Source organism: Lampetra fluviatilis, chromosome 6 (assembly GCF_964198595.1).
Source record: "Lampetra fluviatilis chromosome 6, kcLamFluv1.1, whole genome shotgun sequence".
NCBI classification, from domain to species: domain Eukaryota; kingdom Metazoa; phylum Chordata; class Hyperoartia; order Petromyzontiformes; family Petromyzontidae; genus Lampetra; species Lampetra fluviatilis.
The window spans coordinates 3,436,194-3,461,206 of record NC_136280.1 but is presented as its reverse complement, the minus strand read 5'-3'; the positions used below and the strand labels follow the sequence as shown (position 1 = coordinate 3,461,206).

The 25,013-nt window shown below is 43.4% G+C and overlaps 1 protein-coding gene across 7 annotated transcripts in view; it reads right to left on the bottom strand.

The window, feature by feature from the left end:
- Positions 1-1,050: 1,050 nt before the first annotated feature.
- LOC144933051 (ataxin-2-like protein) overlaps positions 1,051-25,013 on the bottom strand; it is a 30,968-nt gene continuing 7,005 nt past the window's right edge. The window contains exons 6-23 of one of the 7 annotated variants that reach the window (XM_078857525.1): positions 22,020-22,141; positions 20,280-20,371; positions 13,062-13,277; positions 11,932-12,104; positions 10,854-11,435; positions 10,185-10,325; positions 9,913-9,986; positions 9,454-9,773; positions 9,239-9,314; positions 8,737-8,877; positions 7,550-7,607; positions 7,208-7,395; positions 6,433-6,592; positions 5,604-5,749; positions 4,648-4,872; positions 3,038-3,234; positions 2,442-2,486; positions 1,051-2,280 (exon numbers count right to left, since the gene is read on the bottom strand). In XM_078857525.1, coding sequence (XP_078713651.1) covers positions 2,148-2,280; positions 2,442-2,486; positions 3,038-3,234; positions 4,648-4,872; positions 5,604-5,749; positions 6,433-6,592; positions 7,208-7,395; positions 7,550-7,607; positions 8,737-8,877; positions 9,239-9,314; positions 9,454-9,773; positions 9,913-9,986; positions 10,185-10,325; positions 10,854-11,435; positions 11,932-12,104; positions 13,062-13,277; positions 20,280-20,371; positions 22,020-22,141 — 3,089 coding nt within the window. In that variant the 3' untranslated portion in view covers positions 1,051-2,147. The remainder of the gene's footprint in view (positions 2,281-2,441; positions 2,487-3,037; positions 3,235-4,647; positions 4,873-5,603; positions 5,750-6,432; positions 6,593-7,207; positions 7,396-7,549; positions 7,608-8,736; positions 8,878-9,238; positions 9,315-9,453; positions 9,774-9,912; positions 9,987-10,184; positions 10,326-10,853; positions 11,436-11,931; positions 12,105-13,061; positions 13,278-20,279; positions 20,372-22,019; positions 22,142-25,013) is intronic. The other 6 variants (XM_078857527.1, XM_078857526.1, XM_078857532.1 and 3 more) reach the window with 6 other exon arrangements.

The following is a 25,013-nucleotide window of genomic DNA, read 5'->3' as shown; positions in this document are numbered from 1 at the left end:
AGCAGAAATGCATCTCACAACACTACACTATCTACAATACACAGGGAGATGTTTTTAGCCAATTATTTTGTATCCACCTGGGAGAAACCGGAGCAGCTGTATAAAACACACATGTTTTAAGGGGCAGCACTCTATCCCACATACAAATGCAATAGATGGAATAGAGTCCACACTTGCTGTGCCAAGAAATCCCTTTGTTTTACTTGTATTATTTCTAGAGGATTTTTCGGCAGTGGCTCCCTTGTCTCATCCTCAGATTTCCTCGAGGCTTGTGGCAATTACTCCGGTGCGTTCGCCAATCCCACCATTCTGTAACACAGCACACCCAATCTGAATAGATAAAAAAAATATGCTGTTAGTGTGGTCAATGGCAATTCTGTCTGTGCCTTTAACATTAATAATACATAAAAAGGGCAGAGACGTTCAAAAACTGGGAAATATGTAAATGCAATGAGTGGACAAGGCTTTTAACGGTTAGTGGAGAATGAGTTCAAAACAATTAATTCAAATCGATCCCTAAAACTCAAAAGATACGTGAATTGGATCAGGTAAATACCAATAATATTTTAACATACTGCCTGCACAATTAAAAGGGCTACATTCACCTAATGTTCAAGTGCCACAAACTCGAACCTCAAACTATATTATCCACAAGTACCATGTCATGTATTTGGGAAACCCTCACCGAGTGACGACTTTATTAAGAGGGTCTGACATTGGGGTGCTTAAGCAATTCATAATTTTGCTAAATTTAAGAATGGTTCCTGTTCTAACACGGGAATCTAGTAGGGTGTAATAAAAATCCCAATGGGCGGCCACCAGGTTAAATAAAAACCAACACAATTGGTCTTAAACTGGTTGAAAGTTACACGAGGCTCACACATTTCACCGCATACACAATCATTTTGCAAACACAAGACCAAAAGGGAGTCATTTTTGCGATGAATCAAGAAAAAAAACAGTCGCTTAAAACAATCAGAAAGAAAACTCAAGTATCCAATGCATGTACACAACATAAACATGAACACAGGCTTGATATAAACTTTTTTTTATTTTTTTGAATTTTTTTGTTTTACAAAGAATTCTTATTAAAATTATTAACTTTTTTTTGTATTTTTTTTGTTTTATCTTTTTTTTTGTCCTGGAAAGCTCAAACGATTCCTCGTGGTGAAGTGTAACAACGCCCCGCCCGTCAGTGCCACAAACGCGAGCCAGCAGTCTGCCCTGCGGCGGAAGTGGTTGGACTGAGGTGGCTCGGCGAGGGATTGGCCCATGCCTCGGCTCGCAGTGTCTGCATAGTGGCGTCAGGAAGACACGATTCACCCGCGTAGGGCCAGGCCACGCGGTCCTCACGCTCTGCCCCGTTTGTTGTTGGGTTTTTTTCCTCTTCAAATTTTGTTTCATCACAAGAGCGGCATGTAGAAAGTTCCCATTGCACTCTTGCAGCAGCAAAAAAAAAAACAGTCCGTTAGGCTGCACATTTCTTTTTGTTGAAATTTTTTCGTTGCTGTTGCATATTATCGTTTTGAATTTCTTAACTTTTTTTTTATAACGATGAACTCACACAAGTCCTGAAAAAGCAACAGCTGCCCCAAGCACAACAGTTCAATCTGAGGAATTCGTTCCAAAGTCAGTTCTGTGCAACATTTCAAAATACAATCTCTTGTCTTTTGCAGTCTCTATATCCCATTTCCTTTCCACCTCAAAGTGTTCGCGAGATATCGTGGCTTGCCGAGCTCCGGACAGTGACTTTTTTTTGCCGATCGCTGAACCCGTTGGGGTGCTTAACAAGTCTGCATAGACAAGCACAACGAAATGAAATTAAACTCAGTGGAAATAATAATATTAATTACGCTTCGCTTTCTGTGTCCAGGTCACGGTCACGAGGACCCGCGTTTCCTTTCAACGCAGGCTCAGCGCTGCATTTTCAGTCTTTCGCTTTGCACACTCTTTAACGACCCGTAGGCCAGCAGCACAGGAATCCCAACGCAGTGTTTCTGTGCGTTGTAAAATTGTCACTGTAAAACAAGTAGCAGGTATAACTTGTTCCAAAAAGCAAAGATGACGACGGTGGTAGTCAGGGAAGGTGGGAAGCAGATTTTCCTCTCAGCCAAACAGCTGCTTGGCTTTGGGGTCTACCGAAGACGTCAGTGTCGGTCACAGGAAAGTCGATAGCGTTCACTGCCAAACAGCTGTTTTGTTGGAAGGGGCGTCGGCTGCCGTGGTCCAATCAGCTGCTTGGGTGCGGAAAGTGCATCTGTTGCTGCGGATGTTGCACTGCTGCATTAAAATGAGGTCAAAGGGGGGGGGGGGTGGGAGGGAGAAACAGAAAATCAGCAGAATACCACAATCTACATCCTTTTGGACAGTTATTCTAAACTTATAATAGCAACACTTCTTAAACATACTGTATAAAGTGTAATTGAAAAACAGTAACTTGCCACAACATCGGTATTTTCAAATGCGGTACTTCAGAAAAATAAAATCTACGGGAAACAAAGTGGCAGCAGGACACAAGTACAAAAAGGTCTTTATGTGCAACCAGCACAAAACTCACAGGAAGCAAGACCATTTATAGTTGCCTAACAATGTCGACCAGCGTGCTAAAGGCGTGGCCTTCATAAAGGTCCGTAGCATGCAATCTCTTGGCCCAAAACACAAGTTTAATTTGTTGTCAGAACTATAATATCCTTGTAGTACAATCATAACCATGGAATTTCTCAATTGGTCCATGAGGCCAGATCAGTTATTTCATTGCTTTGGTACCAACTGAGCTGGCATGACTTCAGTGGTTCTAATGGTTTTATGTGGCAAATAGCATTGCATTGTCATAACTATTTCAATCGAGTGGGTTTTCAAATAATCCACTTATTATCCTTACAAAATTACATGGGTACAACTGAAGTTTTGAAAAACTTAGGTGGTAGCAATTTATGCTCTGGCCCACGGGCTAAAAACCCAATGTAGCCGTTTTTCATCACTGTACTAGATTTATGATTTAACAGAGGCCGAAATACAAGACAAAAAGCGAGGTTACCGTCGAAACAGACCCTGACCTTGCGGCTGCAGAGTCATGTAGGCGTAGGGTGCCCCGGATGACACGGACATGCTGGGCACGCCCGAAAGGGACATGGGGCCCTGGTGGGGGTGCGGAGGTCCTGGAGGGCCACCGTGGCCCGAGGATGACGGGTGTGCCGCCATCAGCATGACCGGCGCTGGGTGGGCAGCATGCGACTGTGGTGGGACAGATGGCACGACGATGCGTAGTTATGCATGTATATATGTACGTGTGTTCAGGGACTCTTCTGCTTACGAACATTCGAATTAAGAACTTTCAGAGATACACACAAACCTGTCCGTATGTCCAGTTGCCTGTTCGGACCGAGAGAAGTAAGTTCAACCCGCCGCCCAATAGATGGCGGTGGTGGCATATACATCAGCAGAAGGAGAAAAAACTACTTTTAAAGCCATTCCCCGTGTTTAGTGTACATACCGTACAATTTGCTTGGAATCGCCAGGAGTAAAGTTGGACTTACGAACAAATCGACTTACGAACAGATCTCTGGAATCTAACTCGTTTGTAAGTAGAAGAGTGCCTGTATGTTGAACTTCTTTTGCACCGTACCATGCTGATCGGAGGTGCGGGGAAGGACAACAAACTACGTGTGCTTACAGGGCTACAAATCTCATAGGCACGCACAAGCCTGGCAACTCTGACCCCATTGTAATTCGATTTTTTATTTTATTCTATTAATCTCTTGACTTTATTTTTCCCGTTAATATGTTTGTTATTCTGCAATAACGGCCACAAAATAAGCCTTTGTGCAAAGAAAAAAACCACGGCCATTTAATTTAAAATTGGCAGCAAGAGTACATAACTACATCCAGTTATATGGAAGGGAAGGGCTCCTTTTTGTCTCATCTTGCAAAACAAAGCACTGTACAATTATGGTAGGGGGAGGCACCTAGTCAATTAATCTCTAGATCCTTTGAACTTCCTCTCCATGTACCAGGGTGAGACATTTTATCTTTGAGCACTGGAAGCTATTTTCTTTAATCTACTGCAATGCTACCACCACTGGTGTTCCAGGGATCAAACCTTTCCAACAATTGAATCCGGGATTTCACTCGTACAAGCTGACATAATCAGGCTCCTGAGCAACCTAGCTACTACCTCTCTACACCATTATTTACACCTCGATCTTCAACAGGTAGCTCCACCACTCACACTGCAGAGTTACCGTTAGCAAAACTGTTTATTTTACTAGGTAAGTCCCACTGAGCTATGCAGCTCTTTTTCAGCAGCAAGCTGGTCACAAATCTTGATTTGAAGCTTTCGTGACTGCAAGAATCCATACTCTTTGGTTCTTTCGGTAAAGTCACGTAGTTAGAAATAGCTCAATGAAGTGGCTTATCATGTGGAAGTTTATTGCAGCCAAATACTCTAAACGCATGTGTCTAAATGTGGAGATAAAAACCCGACGGACCCAGAGAAAAATCCACACGAGCACGGGGAGAACATACAAACTCCAAATATACAGCAGGGTCGGCATCGAACCCACAACGTCCTGTATACCAGGCGAGGTAGTCAACATATCGCCTCTGCGGCGTCCTTAGTAAGTCCGCAAGGCGGGCGACGTTACGCACCTGCGCATTGGGCGGTAGCCCTGCGGGACTGGAGTAGCCGTGGTGTGGCGGGTGGATCGTGTAGATGTGCTGGGGGTGCGCATGGGGGTGCGGGTAGCCACCCGGTTGCCCGTGGGGACCCGGACCCTGCGACATGAGCCCGCCTGGGTAGAGCCCCGCCGCCTGATGTTGCTGAGGGGCCCCCATGTGGGGGGGTTGCCCCCCCTGTGGCTTTACAAGGAAAAGCTATCGATCAGTGAAGAGCTGTATTCACAAACAATCACACCGTCATGCCAAGTGGCCAGGCCACAGCTTATTTGTGAGATGCACGAACTGTTGGGAGGACTGTAGTGATTTGTCTTTAAAAAGGAAACACCGCATCTCTTTCGCAAAGTGGAACCTTATGGCACAACGAAAAACGCACAGGAAAAGTGTTTGTGTATAAATTAAACATTATGCGATGAGAAGGAAACCGGGATTAGTGATGGTTTAGTGCAAAAACATCCAGTGTAAGTAAAACAATAAGCATGGTAAAATCGGTCCAGTTACATTATTCAAGATTGAAACTTATGTGAAACTGTAATCCAGGCTACCATCCTTTAAACACTAAAAATCAACAACAAAAAAGAACAGCTCCAATTGGTGTAATCACATTAATACAAACCTCAGTAGTTATTGTTCTGCTTGCCTGCATTACTACAGCTTTAAAATCATTGACATTCATGTTTGCTAGTGAGTGACTCAATCTGTGTAATGAAATTTGATGTTTCCATTAAACAAATCAATGCCAGGCAACTGCAGCAGTTTATCAATTCAATGTCAGCATGAACACGCGCACAGTGCGAGTAGGTGAGAGCGGGGGTGAGCGAGTGGGTGAGCGAGTGGGTGGGTGGCTGGGTGGGTGAGCGAACGGGCGAGTGACGAGGTAAGTGGGGAGGGTGGAGCGGGCCAGGCGAGTGCCTGCACCTGCTACTTACTTGCATCGCGCTGGGCATCTGCTGCCCGCCTGGGTGTTGATTGGGTGCCGCGTGCGTTGGTGCCCCCTGCTGGGCGTGCGCCGTGAGTGCGTGCAGGGACCCGGGGTGTGGCGGGGGGTAGTGCTGGTGCACAGGCGCCGGTGACACTGGGCAAACAAGAGGGAGCGCGGTGAAACCTCCACGGCATCAACGGACTTTGCCACCTGTGTTTTAAGCTCGCGACAGATGCTTTAACCTTGAACAGCCTCCGATTAGCACTGTTGGCTACGTGCGGTGTGAAAGAAGTTCAACATATACATGCAGCCTTGCTTTTGATACTCCAGTTCAAAACTTATTTTTTGTTACAATAATACATTACTGCCAATCACTCGTGGGGATTGTTTGACCATGTTTCACCATGCTGGTCAGACCAACACAGTGTGGAGAGGCCTTCAACCAGCAGTGGATTCGGAAACGGATGGAAATGCACGATTGAAAGTTATCACAAAATGTCGGCAGATTTTTAAGAACTACTTTTAATGATCACATCACAAAACATTAGTAATTGATTGAATCGAAAGTGAACAATTGCACACTATAGTCAGATCTGCCTTTCTAAACTGTCATATTTAAAAGGCCACAATCTTAACAGTGTCCATCATCAATAGCTCCCCCACATGAGAAAACCAAAAATCATTGCAGATTAAATGGGGATTTAAGATTGTAACTAAATGATGTCCTGCAGTTCCTGTGCATGACTGGGCATTGCCACAGCTGTTCGGCAGCACGATTTAGCCAGGCCATCCGAGTAAGCAAGGCTGAGCGAGCGAGCCAGTACCGTGAGCCTTACCGTAAATGGTCTGTGGGGGCGGCGCTGACTCAGCATTGGGAGGGTATTGAGGGGATGACGAAGAGGGGGCCCCGACCAGGCCGGCCTGACCAGGCCCCATTTGGGGGGCCGCAAGCACTCGCGAGCCCCCCTGCATGAGGGGAGGGTAGACAGCCCCCGCCTGTCAGACACGGACACACACACACCATTGAGTACAAGACAAACCACTGAATTTGAACGCTTCGGTGAAAAGACCTTCATTTATTGCATAATGAGATGACGTCTTACATACCCTTTTCATATCAAGTGTTGAATGAAAGATACATTGATGAGGTTTTTGCGTGGTCAATCGTGACTGAGATAATTATTTTTTTAGAATGCATCTTAATCACAATAAATGTATAGACCGCTCATATTTAAATCCAGGATTTAATTGATGTTATATAGTGACTCCTAAATGAGCATCGGTAGGTATGTCACGATGCAATGACTCATTGAGATCAGTCATAACATTCCCAACACATTAAAAAAACAATATGTTAATTTTAACATCCTAAACTGAACAAGTATGTACAGACGAGTTACGACAAGAATATAAATAATTGGTGGGAAAAAAATAAACAAATAAGAATCAACGCTTGAATCTAATAAAGAACCTAATCATAAAAATTCATAGAATCGCGAGTGGGGTTAAGTGTTACATGCCTGATCTCTCCTAAGCCACTCAATAGACTTATTTCCAGATGCTATGCAGGCAACACTCGGTTACACATTCACGCACGCAGCCAATCGGCACCTGATGCAGCGGCTGGTAGTGAAGCAGGTTGGGCTGGCTTGGGTAGTGCTGGGGGCTGTAGGGAATGAAGGCGTGGGAGTAGGAAGCTCCGAGCGGTGGAGCAGACACCGTGGCCATGGACACAGAGTGTAGGATGGCCTGGTTGCTCTGCGGGTGCGCGTGGTCAGACCGAATCTGAGGCATTGTTCCTGTTTGGGTCAGAGGTTAACAAGAAGGGGGTGGCATGAGCAGGAAAGAATGTCGCTAGTGTTACACACTCATTCACACTTCATCCTCGCTCCACCCAGCTTTAATTCACTCACCCCCTTGTCCATTTAAACAATGTCAATCTGCAAGCATTACCTTTTGTTGGTCTGTACGGCTTGTGCTGGTTCAATGGCACTGGCACTTGATAGGCAGCCTGGAATAAACAAGGCATTTCATTTGCTATCATTTTTCATGTTAGTATTAGTCAGTATACACTATGCCATAACAACCAACACATGCCCAAGCACTGCACAATGGCTGTCAAAGGGCAAAAGCCATAAGCAAGAGGAATGCTAAATACTCCAAACACGTAATGTCTTCGTTTTTTGCTCAATGTTGAGCTTCACTACCCATCTTGACCGAGAATGACGGACCCATTCTCCAGTCATCTCCTTTTGGTCATCTAAAGCCATCCACCATGACCTACACGTATCCTTTTAATGGCTGCTCATACCCAGAATTCGAAGCCACCACAGCTCAGCCTCAAACCCAGCCCACAAGTCACCCATCACTAACAAGCTCATTCCATGGATCTCGTCGCCTGTCCCCTTACAACAGAGACATGATGCCCCCAGTGACATGTCGCTGCACCGCTAATCCCAAAAAAAAGTTACATTTTACCAGGTAGGGCCCACTTGTGACCTGGCCACAAATTAAAGCTCAACAAAATGTGGAAATTTATTGTAGCCAAATACTCTGAAACGCACGTTTCTAAATGTGGAGAGAAAAACTGGAGGACACGGAGAAAAATCCATACGACCACACGGGGAGAGAACATGCAAACTCCAAATATACAAGTGTCAGTGGTCGGAACCAAATCCACAACCTCCTGTATACCAGGCGTGGTAGTCAACATCTCACCACCGTGGCACCCTAAATGCCCTTGATATCAACATCTAAGCAAAATTGAGCCTGGTTAGCATTTGGATAGGAGGCTTCATGGGAATACGAGATAGATATTGTAGATCATGCTGCGAGTTGGCCAACCAATGGCAGCACAATGGGATTGTTGAATGCACCTGTGCGGAGCTTTGAGAGTTACTTGGCAGGCATGGTGATTTTTCCCCCCAGCTACTATGGTTTCCCCCCACACAAAAGCCAAAACATTCAAACGTGGAATTGTCCAAAAGGCATTCCAAACCAGGGCACTCCTTGAACAAGTCCATAGGACTCAGTGAGGCTTTCATGGTTAAATATAGGGGGCATCATTCCGATAAGCCCACACACTTGCAGCCTACCCATGCTGCCTCGAAATGCGTGCAAAGCAGGTGCAAGCGCTGTACCGGCACAGGGTTGATGGGGATGACGGGCGGGTAGGCAGCCAGGGGCTGGGGGTTGTAGAGCGGTCCTTGTGGCGCTGGCATGATCACAGAGGGGCTCGCCTGCTGTGGGCGGGGAGGGGTTGGCGTAGGCACCGGCTTCACCTGTAAAGCGACAAGAGAGTGAGATTGCTTACCCGGAGTAACAACCACATTTGTCGTGAGAATGTGGCAAAATGGGAACTGTGTTGCTTCATTGCAATGGACAAATTGTAATGCATTACAATGGGGCAATCGTGAGGCGATTCTACAAAAGCCAAATTGTAAATTATAATGTTGCACTTCAAGTAGATTGTGAATTATGATTGCTAGAATGAACAAACCAGTCAAATTAAATGTGCTACAACGGTTGCAAATGGATAATTACAATGCACACATATAGATTCACATTAGTGCAGAATTGAGTGCATAATATCAAAGGTTCATGTTTTTTGCAAATCGGTCATAAAATGTTCCTGCGTTTTACCATGGGAATGAAAGGCTTGGCACTTGGGTTCAACACAAACTCCTTGGCATTAGGATTTAGGTTGGACTTCTTCGAACTGAACACACAATCAGAAAGAAAAAAACAAATCGGGGAGAAACCATTAAATTGTCCCGAGCTGTGCAAGCACAAAATGACTACAATTATTAAATGCATATAAAACTTGGTGTGATGAAAGCAAAAACAACACCGCTTACTCTGTGGCATCCGATTCCCCTTTGTCTTTACTGCCTTCAACATCTGCTGCTTTTGGCGTGGACTCGGAGCTCACATTCGGGCCTTCTGACCCCGGTTTAGTGGCCGTGACCTCACCGCCAGTACCCAAGCTGGCAACTGCTTGTGGCACAGCACTTCCTGCAGTCTGGCTGCCACTGTTGGCTGCCTGCGTGGACGCAGACGTGTCAGTGGTCTGTGTGCCGGTGCTGCACTCAGCCGCCGCCTCGGCACCGTCTCCCTTTGATTTGTCCCGGGTGGAACGCTCTTCCTGTGGGCCCGGCTCCGCCTGGTTTAGATTCAGCTGCAGGACACAGGAGCGCAAGCGACGCAAAACATCCGATGCGGAATCCATGAGCAAATTTCACATCAACGCGAGTTGGGAAACATGCGGGATGCTTATTAAGTAATGATAGATCCGGCATAATAGGGTTTAAACTCACCTTGAACTCGGCACTAAATCTCTTAAGCTCTTCAATTGGGTTTTTCTTTGCCTCCAGCACGGACTGGTATGGGACTGGTGGAGGTAACAAATAAAGCAATAAAATTCACCAACAAAAACCCAATGAAAGAATATTACGGTATGCAGTTGAGCACAGCACAAACTAGTGTGGAATATTATAGAAATGGTGTAAGTGAAGAGGCAAAAGGGTGTTGAATTTACAGACAATCACAAACTACTGAAAAACAGACAACAGCCTAGCAGGTTTCTGACCTTTGTAAGTTTTACCTCTAACAGGTACAGCACTCGGCGCTCGTTGCAAGATGGGCTGGGCAGGGCCAGGCGCCCGGGCTTGCTGCTGATCTGCAATCATGTTTTGTGGGCCTTGTTCCACATGAATACTGGTTTCTTTGCCTGAAATCGCAGAAACAAAACCACCTGCACCATCTTCAGTGACGCACACACAGAAATGTACTTCGAACGGTGCGTGAGGCTCCAACATTCTAATGAAGGCCACCGCTACCATATAACTTAATTAAGCTGTAACAACGTTGCATAATTCATTTAAAAAAATAATTAAATTACTAATACATGCATAGGTAATGTATTTTTATGGTGAAAGATTGTTTTATCAAATTGCAGAGAATTAAAACTCTATTAAGTGATCAGCGTTTAATATAGTATCCTTCATTTTATTTTTCAACCAATGAAGTAACATAAAAAACTCTTATTATGTAACCATTTCCAGGTTTTCCCAGGCCTGGCTGTAAAGCACCACAGTTAAGTATGACGTGACAGCAGGAGGGGCGAGTGAGAAGGGGGTTATCCAACCAGTGCTCCGTTACTCCTTACCCCACCCTTCCCAAGCCGAGCGTTCCAGAACTTCCACCCCACCCCCCTCCCAAAAAGATTCCACAAAAGCATTCCAGGGTATTCCTATACCTTCTGCCGAGGAAGGCTGCGGCTGACAAGCTGACTCAGCACCGGAAGTCATTCCAGATGACGTGGTTGGAGCAGCTGACAGCACGGCACCGCGCAGAATGCTCAACCCTGTAACTGGAGCGGAGGCGGCTGGCTGCTGAAAAGCAGCGGTGGTGGCGACCGTAACGGCAGCAGCAGCCATTGCCGTGGGCGCCTGAGCTGCGGCGATGATTGTGTTGGCAGGCGCGGTCGCCGGCGTGGCGACTAGATGAACGTCGGGGACCTTGGAGGCGCTGGGTGGAGCGTGGGCCGCCGCAGCCACAGCCGCCACCCCCTGTTGGGCCACGAGCGCTCCTGCCTGAGCAGAGGATGGTTGAGGAACGCCCGGCGGGGGTACGGAGACCCAAGCCACAGGCTGCGGCATCCCCGGCGCCGGCTGAATGGCCGTCACAGGGACGGGCTGTGTCTGGGCATGGCCAGCGCCTGCCGCGACAAAGGCCTGCACGCCGGCCGGTGCACCCACCATCAGGCCAGGCGGCGTGGAGAGCTCCTGACCTGGTTTGGGAGACTGCGTCACCTGGGATCGGATGGCCCCTCTGCCCGCTGCAAAGGGAAATGGGGAGCGTTGATAAAAAAAAAGATAAATATCACAAAGGCATATTGGCTGTTTTCTTTAAAACGGTACTTCCTCTAACTGTGCTGTCTGTGTTGCACTCATTCTGAAATTCTATAAAAGCTTTTCTGTTACACTTTGCAGGAATGTGCAATCCACGAGAAGTGCATGCATGCACGAAGAGAGTTGGTTGCCTCCCAAGGAGTAAGGGAGCAGCTATTCTCAACCACTAAGCAAATTTATAAATTCCCTTTTTCTTACAAAAACATCGTGGTCATGCTTTGCCAGTCAAATCCACTCAATATCTCGATTGTCCGTAAGGCTCTCCTGTTGTTGTATCAAAGAGAGAAAATATCACGAAAAAAAGGCATGACGGCGATGGACATTGATTTAACGTCTCGGGCTGTCGATTTGGCTCAGCGTTAACACTCCTGGGAGAGCAAAAAAAAAACAAGACGGTGACGTTTCGGCATTGGCCACCCTCACCTCCATTCAGAGCACGGTGATCCAGACCGGGGCTGGGGCTGGGCTCGGGGTAGCGGTAACCGCCGCGGCTCGGCTGTGGCCCCGCTCCTTGCCGACCGAACTTGGGAGAGTTCTGTCGGCCACCCCCGCGGCCCAGTGGACCCGAGCGCTGGCCAGGGGGCACGTACCTCCCCCTGAGCACAGACAGCGGCCTTGGAAGTCAGAATCACTGCTCAAACGGACTGGCTCATACAATAATAAAAATAAAACATAATAAAAATTCTCACGACGTTACGATTGCTTGCTGTAATTTTAGCTAACATATTCTCGCTGTAGTTTTCACACCTAATGATGATTGCTTGTGTTGCAATCGAAACGTCGTGATAATTTTTATTATGTTTATTATTTTATTATTTCCCTTCTACGTGACTTTACCGAAAGAACCAAGAATATGAATCCCTGCAGTCACGAAAGCTTTAAATCGAAATTTGGCTCATACAATGTTTCATGAGAGCAAGGCCACTATCATGCATTTCAGCTTTATAATAAAATAGTGACAAAGTTCGACATCATACAACCAGAAAACTGGATGCTGTAAGAATTAGCTGAGGTGGCCAGGAAATTGTAATACAGCAAAGGAGTCTTGATAGAATCTGTGTGGAGCTTTGAGCATTACTACATTGTAAGTGTGGGTTTTCTCCACGTACTCTGATTTCCTCCCAAAGATAAAATACTTCTGGATATTAGTCAAAAGTCCAGATGAATGCAGGACCCTACTGCAACAATTCTTGAGACTCAAAGATTCCTTGCAATTGCCAAAATTCAAGAAATGAATTTTTTTACCTTATTATTACCGTATCATTTGGTCTCGCTCATTCCATTTGCCAAAGAAAACATTAAATTATGTGGATACATAATACATATTAAATTCACACACAATATTTAATGCATGTAATGGGGGTCTGAATATATTTTAATGATGAAAACATTAATGGCTAATTACCTCGTGTGCATTGCACCGCTAATGTCCTGGCAAAACAGTGCGGCGTAGAATGGCAACGCCCATTATTTACCACGATATTTTCCAATGAAAATTCTCTCCTCCTCGATCCACACTTACAACTCCACCTCCCCCCCCATCGAGCCCTGACCTGGTGTAGAGGGTGGGGCCATCCCGGTCAGGCTGCTGCTGCTGCTGCTGCCGGCGCTGCACGGAACTGAAGCGGTCCTCCTCTGTGCGGCCATCGTCGTTCTCAAGCGCCGCGTGCGTACGGTACTGCGGGCTCGACTCGATCTCGCGAGCAAGCTGCTCTGCACGCGCCTCTCGTTTCTGGAACTCCTCCGAGCTGTCTTTGTCGAGGCGCGTCCTGGACGGTGTCAAGCATCGGGGGCAGGGGGGGGGGCTATCAGCGGGGAGCATGCCCGTGCACGGAGCCGTTTGCGACGTCATAAGGGCGACTGGTTCATTTTACGAGGGCCTGGACACTGATCGAGTAAAGCTCGGCAGTGTCTTCAGCCAGATGTCATTTGTAGCATAAAAATGTATTTGAAATTGTGACAATTTCCCTTGTTAGGTAGGCATCTTCAATGTCTACTGACCACAGTAGTCAGGATTGGTATGAAAACAAAAATCACCCCTATATCTGTTGCACATAAATCTTGGCCCCCAGTCCTCAGGAGTTCTGCTTCCAATAGAATACATTTTCCAGTAAATATATTCTGAAAAAAACTGAATTGGCTTCCAGTGAAAAAAATGCATCGATTTCAGTCTTCATACAGATGTTTAAGGTCATCCATGGACTTGGTAAATGTGCTCAACCCATTGAACCCATAACCTTCCACAACCTTTGGCACTATGATAATCTGACACCCATCTCCTGGTATTCACAACGATCAGTTGCGCTCGTGATGTTGACAGATTTTGTCAAAATTAGCGCCAACATTATGGAATCGTGCTCCATGACTTTGTTTGCATGTTATTTATTATTTTACCTGGAAAAATCCCTCGAGATTTAACATCTCGTTTGCAAGGGTGTCCATATATGGTCATGCCCTTCTCTGGTTTAAGTCAAGTCTCAAAACATGGCTCATAAGGAGTTTTCTAAGTTAACATGGATTATGTAAAGATTATTTTTGGTAAACAATTGAATATATTATTATTATTTGGATGTATGATGGTATATAGCATGAAACATTTCTCCTCACCTAATAGAGTCCAAATATGTTCCAATGTATTTCCCTCTGGTTTGACAAGGTTTCATCCACCATAGTGCATATGTTGTATGTAGAAACAGTCATATCCACAAGGCATCATACGTTCATACACAGTAACTCTTAGCACCCTTTTCTTCTGCATGTACCAAACTAATGCCACAGCTGTTGGAACCAAAACTGCTGTGGACTGAAGACTAATGTGCAATAGGCTTCCTCATGCCATATAGCTTTTGGGGGTTATTAGACCAGTTTACCAAACTGGTCAGTGCATGTTGAACGCGCGGTGCATATATGATGGAGCACATTACTTCGTTACAAACGATTTTACTGCGATGCCCTCTGCTGATAATGATAAGATGATAATGGGTGGAAAGCAAGTCAGTTTAATCACCCATTTTGAATGATTCAGGAATCCTTCGATGACAGAGGTCTTTCCTTCCTATTTATACATTTAGTAAATAGGTCTGCTAATTTTGTTCCAACAACTGTTACACCATTTGGTCTCGAGGTTTCACTCTTTCCATACTGAGGGTGCACATTTTTTGTTCAAGTATGACATGTGGAACTTCCCCCTCTACATCTAAAAATGGTTCGATACCTGGCACCTATGATTTTTGTTGATAAATTTCTGCATAAAATGTCTTCCCTCCAGAAAAACGCGATTATGCGATCGCATGATTCCATGCAAAATCAGCCAAAGTCCGCATATTTATGCGGGGGGCGCGTTTTTTCAAATACGCCGCACTTTCGCCGCATAAATTGCAGATTTCCGCGCGCAAAATATGCGGGCTTGCATGATTTCATAATCCCCGCATTTTCGTTGCAAAAAGTCACATATATCTTAACAGAAAGTTGAAAAATGTTGCGTTTACTTCACACAAGCGCAGCCATTTCCCCTGTTGCCATGGGAACGTTATGAAGTGACGTCACTCATTACGCGACATCATTGAAAAGCTGCAAACCCCGCGATGCCAATGAAACCATGATGAAGCCCGCAAATCTTTCTCATTTGCCAACAAACATAAGCGCAAAAGACCGCGCAAAGCAGTTTCCCAGTGTGTTACATGACAGTGGGGGCAAATTATTTTGCACTCCGTGCAACTGCGTGTTGGACCACAGGCGGAAGTCGACGCTGGACAGTCACTTTGCAACCGACAAACATTCGAGGATGGTTAAAGCAGCAGCGGAATCAGCCAAGATGAAGCAGCTCACCTACACCGAGGCGTCAACTTCCAAAACAGTTGCTAGGGCTGAAAGAATCAAGGTCAGTAGCCTATTAGATTAAAGCTTGTAAAATTATGAAAAGGCTGATAGTTAAATTGAAACAGAGAGAGGTGTGTGTGAATGAGATTTCCAAGTATGTTGCGTGTGGATGTAAGTTAACGTTAGGGTTAGATAGACTAACAATAGTGTAATTTCCCATGCAAGATGATTGATTTTGGCATGAAAGAATTATGTTTTATTTGCAGAAACACTACTGTTCTGCGAAAGGCTTACTGTAAATGATTCAGTTTTATACAGCAGTTTTCTGTAAGTTACACTGGACTTTGTGTGTGTGTGTGTAATACAGCCCAATGATACAAAAGTATTTTTCTGTTTGTAGATTTGTGAAACCTGGGTTGCCACCTGCACTGCCATCAACATCCCACTGTCTAAGACTGACCACCCTGCACTGAGGAAATTCCTGAATGAGAGTCATCAATGGCGGCGCCATTCCAGGGTTTCACCAGCTTCAAGATATGTACTTGGGAGCAGTATATGAGAAGGAAAAAGAGGAGCTGAAGACACTTCTTGCCAGAAAACCTCTTGCTGTGATATTTGATGAGACTCCAGATGTTGAGGGGAGATGTGTCCTGAATATCCTCCTTGCACCACTTGAGAAGGATCATTCTGGGAGGATCTTGGCCTACCTTGCAGATACTGTTTTCCTTGAGCAATGCAATCATTCCACTGTATCTATGTCTGTCGTAAGGTGCCTTCAAGAATACAGCATTAACAACGAGGATGTGATTGTGTTCGACACTGATAATGCAGCCTACATGAAGAAGGCATTCACAGCAGCTCTGCAGTCGTTGTTCCCCAACTCGATACACATCACATGCATGGCACACATAATGAATCTCATTGGCAATGCCTTCCGCAAACCTTTTGTTCAGTTGAACAGCTTCATGCTAAGTTTCTCCAAGATGTTCTTCAATGCTGGATCACGCAAGAGAAGATACCTCTGCTTCTTGTCAAACAAGCTGCCTAGAAAAAAGGCGGTCATGCCTCCAAACCCCTGTGCAACACGCTGGAACTCCTGGTTCTCTGCAGTGCAGTACCACGCACAGCACTTTGGACTGTACAAGGAGTTCATAGAGATGGAAATCGAGGTAAAAACTTCCTTCACATAATTCCTCAATACAATTAACACTTCCTTTTCTTCATTAGTTAACCCCCTTTGCACATACAAACATGAATAGTTTAGTAAGATCAAAGTAAAAAAATGTATTGCATTGAACATATTGTATGTTTGACCTAATTCCTTTCTTTCTATTTGTGTTTTTATAGGTGTGTAGCAGAAGTGCTCCACAGTCTGTGGAGAGACTCCACGAGATGCTTCAAGACCAAGACCTAGCTCAGTCCCTGAATGTCCAGATCAACATCATGGCTGACAAGTGCAAACGCTTCCTAAGTCTTCTCGATATCTTCCAGAGCAGACGTCCTGTGACCACAAAGATCTTCACTTATCTGGAGGATCTGCAGGTGGTCTTTGCTGCCAACAAAGAGCTGCAGTATGAGGCGTGTGCCGAATACTTTGAAGGGTTTAACTTACCTTACACCACAAAGACACAGATCCTCTGCACAGTTGGTCAGGCATATGAAAACGCTGAAGAAAAGCTCACCAAGTACATGTCACATGGGCAGCCGGCCATTGAGTTTCTCCAGGAGGTTAGGGTGTTTGACCCTCGCCACATTGCATTCCTAGATGACTCCGTAGCAAGCTACAAGGCCATTTCAGGTTTCACTGAAGTGCAGGGTGATGAATTTGATTCTTACTTCAAGACTCTTGGTCCAGCAGCACTCAGAGCTGCACCATTCGGCGTGGTGGATTTGGATGTGTTTTGGGATGGCCTACAGGAGAGACTTCCTGTGCTGAGTTCCTTGGCCAAGCGGTACAAAGATGCTGTCTCAAACTCAGCTGATGCTGAACGCAGCAACAGCATCTACAAACTAGTGTTGTCTAACCGAAGAAGATCAACTACCAACCAAAACCTCAAAGCCTTGGTCTTCCTTTACCATAACCAACGAGTCCGCAGTGGAGCATTTGAGAGGGAGGAGATGGTGGAGGGGGAGGAGATGGACACTGAGGGAGAGGGGATGGAGGATGAGGATGGTGAATGATTGGCCAGTGTTAGAGGCTACGTAGTTAGTTTTATTCAGGAGTTTATGCAACTTTCCAGTTGTAAGATTGCACTTTTTTGTTAGTAGTATGTAAATTTACATTACTGTAAGACTGTACTGTTACTGTATTGCTTACGTTACTGTGCACTGAAAACACTTATTTTAACAGAAGATGTCTGTTTTGTATAGCTACCTCTGTAAAACAGGAAGCACACATTTTATTTTTTAATATTTTATTTATTCATTTTTACAGAAGTTGTAGCATATTCATTTTGTAAAGCTACAGAACTTGTTCGACTCAATGTTTTGTAAGTTTGAGCCATCTGTTTGTTAAGGTCTGAAATAAAACAAGATGAGAACTTAAATATTCCCAGCACTTTCTGTGATGTAGTATGCTTGCTTATCATAGGAAGTAATAAGAAATGACTCTTTACATTAAAGTAGTAGCCTAGTGAATAGGGTGTTGGGGGAATCACTTTTTTTTCTCTTTTTCATCAAACCGCAGTTTTTGCAAGTTCCCGCAATTTTTGCAAGTTCCCGCAATTTAATCGCATAAAATTGCATAAATATCCCGAATATTCCATCGCATTTTTTAAGAAAACGTGCCGCATAATCAACGATTTTTGCCCGCAACAATCACCAAAAAACTCCGCGTTTTTCTGGAGGGACTGATTAAGATTATATCTCGATCATGTGTTGCAATTCCGTTGCACGATTTGTTGTTTTCTATGACCTCTTCAAATATTTGTCTTTGCCAGAATTATGCTCAGTCTCGACTGTTCTAATGGTGACTGCTTGATCTATGCTAATGTTCACTTAAGATTTGACTCATGCCATTTCCATCTTCCAAATAACCTTGCATGCAGGGTCCATGCTACACTGGCTAGCTGTGCAATAAAGAATTATAAAAAACATTGTAACAAACTTAAAAGACTTGACACCGTGTTACCTTTCAAAACTGGCTATTCTCTATGTTAATATCCACAAGTTTCATTCTACAGAGGGCAGACTGCTAATCCCTTGAGTTCAACAAATATCTCAGGTAAAGATTATTTTCTTCATTTATGATCATTAAAGGTATAACACACTTGCACGATGCTAAGGGACAAACTCTAGCAATGGTCTGATATTATTTTTAATCAATATATTCTTAAATGCTTAGGACGTGGGTTTTATTTATTTTTTTATAAAGATTTGCCATTTTTATATATTTAATTTCCTTAATTAACAGCAGTAGTTTTGTTTTTGCACTTCAACTCGAAGAGTAAATTCAGACAACTTGTTTAAACTTGTAAGCTAGTTTATATTTTTAGGGTCATTTTATTAAAAAGGTGTCTCAGTTGACTCTAAGCTTCAAGTAATTCCAATGAATACTGTTATGCTTTTAATTTACAGATATGAATGATCATCATCTCAACGAGCTGAAAGCTCGTTGAGATGACATCACTTCTGGAAGGTATACTTGATTTTTTTGTATTCTTATAATCGTCATTGACCATACTACTGGATTAAAGGTCTGTCCAAGTTGTCATGAGATGCATCAATGTGCCGACTTCCATTCTTACACTGCATGTAAAATGTTTGGTTTTGCGACCAAGTGAGAAACAAGTCTGATGTAACATGTGCGCGTGCCTATATTCGTAGATTTTTTTTTCGCCAAAAATAAAGGGTTGGGTCTCACGTTGCTGGGGAGCTGCGAGCAACAGACCATCTTCTTGGTTCTTTCGGTAAAGTCACGTAGAAGGGAAGTAATAAAATAATTAAAATAAAACATAATAAAATACTTTTTTTCCCTTCTACGTGACTTAACCGAAAGAACCAAGAAGATGAATCCCTGCAGTCACGAAAGCCTTAAATAGAAACAGACCATCTCTTGCGTGCACGCCACCGCCCTCATGAGAAGAGCCCCATGGCGGGGAATCGTCACAGCTTAAGTTCTCGCTGCTTAGTGTTTGGCATGGAGTATAGGGGTACAGTGGACCCATCCCCAAATGAACTTGTAATCCAGAGCCACAAGCGGCCCATTACAAATGAGTGCCAACTCCCTGGCTTCTAAATCTATTATTACCCGGTCATTTGTTTCCTTGTTTGTTTTAGTGCGAGGGGATTTTAGGTTGCGTAATTGTACAAATTACTCTGTTCACACCTGAGGTTATTTTCTTTGTAAAAAAAAAAACCCAAAGGCATTCCCCTGTTCCAGACACAATACCACGTGATAGACACGCATAACTTGGAAACTGCATGCACATGTTACCCGTGACATGCTATTTGTTATCTATGAGTAAAGACAGAAAAAATAACAATGCTAAATAAATTTAGATACATTAAGCATTCTAAAAATAACTGCATATGCCAACTCTTGCTTGTACAAATAGAGAGCACAAGTATTACCCGCGGACAAAAGCAGAGAGACGTAATTGAGAGAGATTCCCAAATTCACCCTCTCCCTTCATGCACATTTCCTTCGCGTGCAGAGGCGACGTACAAATGCCATGGACGAGCACGTGGCTCCTACGGGGCCCCGTGGCAGCACTGAAGACTGCGACTGCCAGTTCGGATTTGCTCACAACGGACGATGAATAGAATTAGCACAGCGAGACGCGGCACGGAGGCGGAGGCATGCAGGGACGGGTATGGATACAAAAATCTTGAGTCTGGTGTACAGTGCAGCTAACATGGAACTCAAAAATGCAAATGTGCCTTTCAATTATCTATGGCTTGTCTGACCACAGTAATTAACACCCCCCCCACCCCCCGTCTCCAACACTCACGTGTAGTTGGCGAGGCTGCTATCGTATGTTGACTTGACGCCGTAGTTCTCCTCGTTGTAGCGAAACATCTCATTGGGATCCCAGCCGTTTGACTGCACAAAATGATAGAATGTACAGTTCTGTTACTTGCAACACTGGTTGAGATAGAACCAGTGTGTTTGTATACGTACATATAAGTTGCACAAAAGTGCATACCATCACACGTACACACACGATTTCCAAAAATATACTCTCAAATGTGTAATGCGTATATAATAAACTCATGATGGGGGCTTCAAAACCTAATAATCAGTGAAATGTAGTTGTAAAATCATATTCTCTATTTTTTATTTAGTCTTTATATACTGTACAATAACGGAATCGTTATTTTTTTTTATGAATTAAAAACGTACATACACTACAGATGCTGACTGGGTGACCCAGGGATGAGGGAATACTTTTTAGTGAGTGATGAAACCTCAACATTTTATCATTTCCTCATTTTAGACCAAATATAAAGTGCCAATTTAAAGAGGCAGTGAACACAATCAGTCTGGCTTACACCTACAAAAAACAAGATTGGATACAAATAACAATTGTATTACTAGTGCAAAATATATTCATGAACACTGCCCTTCCAATTTTTTTAAGTTAAATGATCGTGTATCGAATATCACAGAAAAAGCACCTACAACACTTTTAATCAGTTCTTGTGACTTTTCTGGTACAACCATGAGTCAAAAACACAATTCGAAAATGCTTATTGGTTACCGACAAAGGTGATTCAAATAATGCAAACAATCATCCCTGTCAAGGAAGCAACAGGAAATATATAATTCCATTACATTTTAGTCAAGGTGCCTCAAAGACTACATTGTATATGGAGTCATGCTTCACCAGTGATGCACGGTTCAACGAATTATATTTGCAGTTTATGAAATTTAGTTACTACATTGAATTATTTATGTTCATGATGTACTTTAATTGTTTCACTTGAATCTGCTTGCCATTTTCCTACTTGAACCCAGGTTTCCATTGAAAACGAGACTTCCGGTCTCAACTGGCTCTTCATCTTCTTGGTTCTTTCGGTAAAGTCACGTAGAAGGGAAGTAATAAAATAATAAAAATAAAACATAATAAAATAATTCTCACGACGTTTCGGCCACAACGCAAGCAGCCGTCCTCAGGTGAAACCAGGTCTGTCGAGGCGACAACTTCAGACGCTGTCGCCTCGACAGACCTGGTTTCACCCTAGGACGGCTGCTTGCGTTGTGGCCGAAACGTCGTGAGAATTATTTTATCATGTTTTATTTTTATTATTTTATTACTTCCCTTCTACGTGACTTTACCGAAAGAACCAAGAAGATGAGTCCCTGCAGTCACGAAAGCTTTAAATCGAAATGGCTCTTCATCATCGTCCATGATTAATCCACCGCTGGCTGAAGGCCTCACCAACCTTTGCCATCTCACACGGGGTCCCACGATGCCAACAATCCACCCAACACGTGCACACGAGCCGACCTCATTGCTTCCAGTCCACGGAGCATTTTCTCTTGGGCATGTTCCCTCCCTTTGGATGCCACTCAGTAATGGTTATTGCCCACGGGCCATCATCCCTCTCTAGTAATGTGTCTTGCCCATGTCCACTCACATTCCTCAACACTAAACATTACATCATTACACTCTAATCTGATAAAGGAATCGGTTAGGTGCGAGTGTGAGTGAGCACAGCACGTGCTGGCATTGGGCGCCCACGCTAACCATGTCGGTGTCAAGCGAGCTCATGTCGTCTCCAGCACCATCCCCTCCCTGCCAGGGCTCCAGCTCCCGCTCCCGGTGCTCTCCGTTCACCCGTCTCACAATCACGCTGTCAGTGAAGCCATCTGCAGACACAGGCCATGCCGTCACCGAAAGCCACGTTTTTGTCTCGCACGCTCAAGCACCTTCACAACTGCCGAAGAGGAGCCGACTGCTGAGGCTGTACTCTTAGGTTTTTTCGGTAAAGTCACGTAGGTAAAACATTAAAATTAATAAAAGTAAAATAAAATAAAAATTCACGACGTTTCGGAGGCAACACAAGCTTCCGTCTTCAGGTGGAACCGTCACAGCCACGACAGCTGTATCAAGTAAATGAGAGATTGCAGGAGCTACCACTCCGTTTATATAATGGTTGGAGAGGGGGGGGGACTGGGCAAGTACAGCACACTTTTATTCATATGGTAAGGTGAGGCTTAAGAGGGTGAGCCTTTGTTATGGAGAGGTACGGTTTGTGACTTAACCTGTGAAAACAACTGAACATGGTAAACCTGTAATAGTTGTCTGTCAAATAAGATTGGCCAAATAAGTGTAGTTAAATCTTTTTTGCATGGTTAATCACATCTTTCCAATGAGGCTGTACCTGCGGTGTCGAGGCACTCTCCGATCATGTGACGGCTCAATTATAGTTTTTCATTTTACTGCTTCTGAACAGCGTCTTGAGATGGTATAACAAATCTAAAATGTTGTTATCACGATGCCTTTTAGTAGAATTAAATTGTGCATGGATTTACATTCAATGTAAACATAAAAAATAACTATTATCGTGCCAATACATACGTATGTTGTGATGTCGTATTGCCGTCACGGATGTGCTATAATAGCATGGCTGAAGATAAATTAAGTATTTTTTTCTCTCATTAATTAACATTTAATATTTAGTCAGAAAGCCTTGAATATACAACTTAAATATGTATCTACAACATAAAACCTATTTATTGTGTTTTCCTTGATGACATTGTTCAATTAGCTGGTAAATATATTTTCAAGTTTATTTGATTAAAAGCAATGCTTGCATAATGCCACGTATAGTCTGGAATCAGCACACTGGTAAATGTCTTTGCATCTCCAATTAGTGCCAAGTGACACCTATCTCCCATAATCATCCGATCCGTAAGCCCCAGCGAGACTACTAACGAGGAAACTTCAGATTGCCCAGCCGTGAACAAGCTTTGAAAGGAATCCTGCTGTTAATCCGCAGAAATGATCAATACAACTTCTAATACAACATCACGTTTGCTGAGAGTCAAAAAGATGTTAAACAACAAACGGCTGTGGTAAAAATCAATGAACTTGATCATCTGACTAACATAACATCTGCCTGTTCAGATTTTTTAAAGTGACCACAGAACCCACGATAGCATTCTGAACCATAAGGACAGCATTATTATAATAATGCTCAACTCCACAACTGTATCACTAGGTGGGGAGAAAGTGCTTATAACACTAAATCTGTTCATCACAGAAATACAAACAATTGATGTTATACTAATATTTCTAAAAATGGACAAACCTTATAGCATTAACCTATGCTGTTTAATGGGAAGTCAATAAAATATAACACTGTAATCCTATTCCAAAAATGTTGAAGATTTAAAGATATAATTTTAATGTTAGCCACTTTATTAAACTTCATTTTTCCAAAAGGTCATTTGCCAATGGCAGTTAAAGGCTAATAAAAACATAGTTTATAAGTAAAATAAATTGGCTAATTCAGAAAATACATTTCAAATTTCTCTTCCCAAAGAAGTGATGTAATTTTAGTCCTTGTGCATGCTGACCAACATAGCCCACATAGTTAGGTGTAAGCTAATTTTATTCATCATCGCCCCTATACTACAAAAGACTAATGGTAACATTAGGCTGCTCTTTGGGGGGGGGGGGGGGGTACTGTAAGGAAGTGAAAAATCTGCAACATTTCAAGTGGTTTAACCAACCACCATTCACGTTCATGAAATATGAGGGACTTTAAACGTATTGTATTTTATCCATTAAAATAATACTGAAAAGATACTCTTTTGTGTTTTATTTTGAAGTTGCTTCATTGCATTTACTGTCGACTAGACCTCAATTAACGTGCGTGACTGTCCGATAGATCTTATTCCAAGTTAATATTTTTGAATGATCTCAATGAAAGAGAATGGTGCTTGTCGGAAGCTAACTTAGCAACTGGTTTTGATAGATGACGTTTAATACGTCTCAATGAAAGTGAAAAATCTCCCTTAAAATATCTCAACGGATATGAATTATGAGATCCCCTCGTATACATCTCAATGAAATGGACTGATGATCAATTTTATTGCCTTGAGGTATTTTGACAAGAACATAAAAATATTCAGAGCAACCGACTTCACTCATCCCCTCCTGTAAACATAAATTAGCACAATTCCTCAAAATGTAACAAAGTAAAATGCTTGCACCAAACAAGTTAATTATCTTTGATGTAAATAGGGCTAATGATTTTGCCATATTTATTGTTTACCAACTCTGATTTAATTCATGATGATGATTCGAGGTTGCAATTTCATTCGATAATAAATTTTTCTTTATTTCTCATCCATATTATCTTATTATTCATCTCATATGTATGGTATGTAGCATGAGAATAATATACACATCATAAATGCTTTATTATTACATGCACAACTCAAAGCATGTATGTATGTATCACGAGTGAAATAACATATTTTGAGTAAAGAATCGATACATCGTTGGACATGTAGAACCTTCTTACAAATCCACTGCTGGACAAAAGCTCTCTCAGATCGTGTGGTTATTTGACCAGCACAGATTGGTGAAGGTGGGGAGCACCGTACAGTGCATAAATGATGTTGCTGCATTGCTGTCGGCTGCCCACCACATAGCCCATTACACGCTTACCAATGATACTGCATCGGTGCTGGCCTTGACAACACTAATAAAAAGTGAATGGCGGCGAGT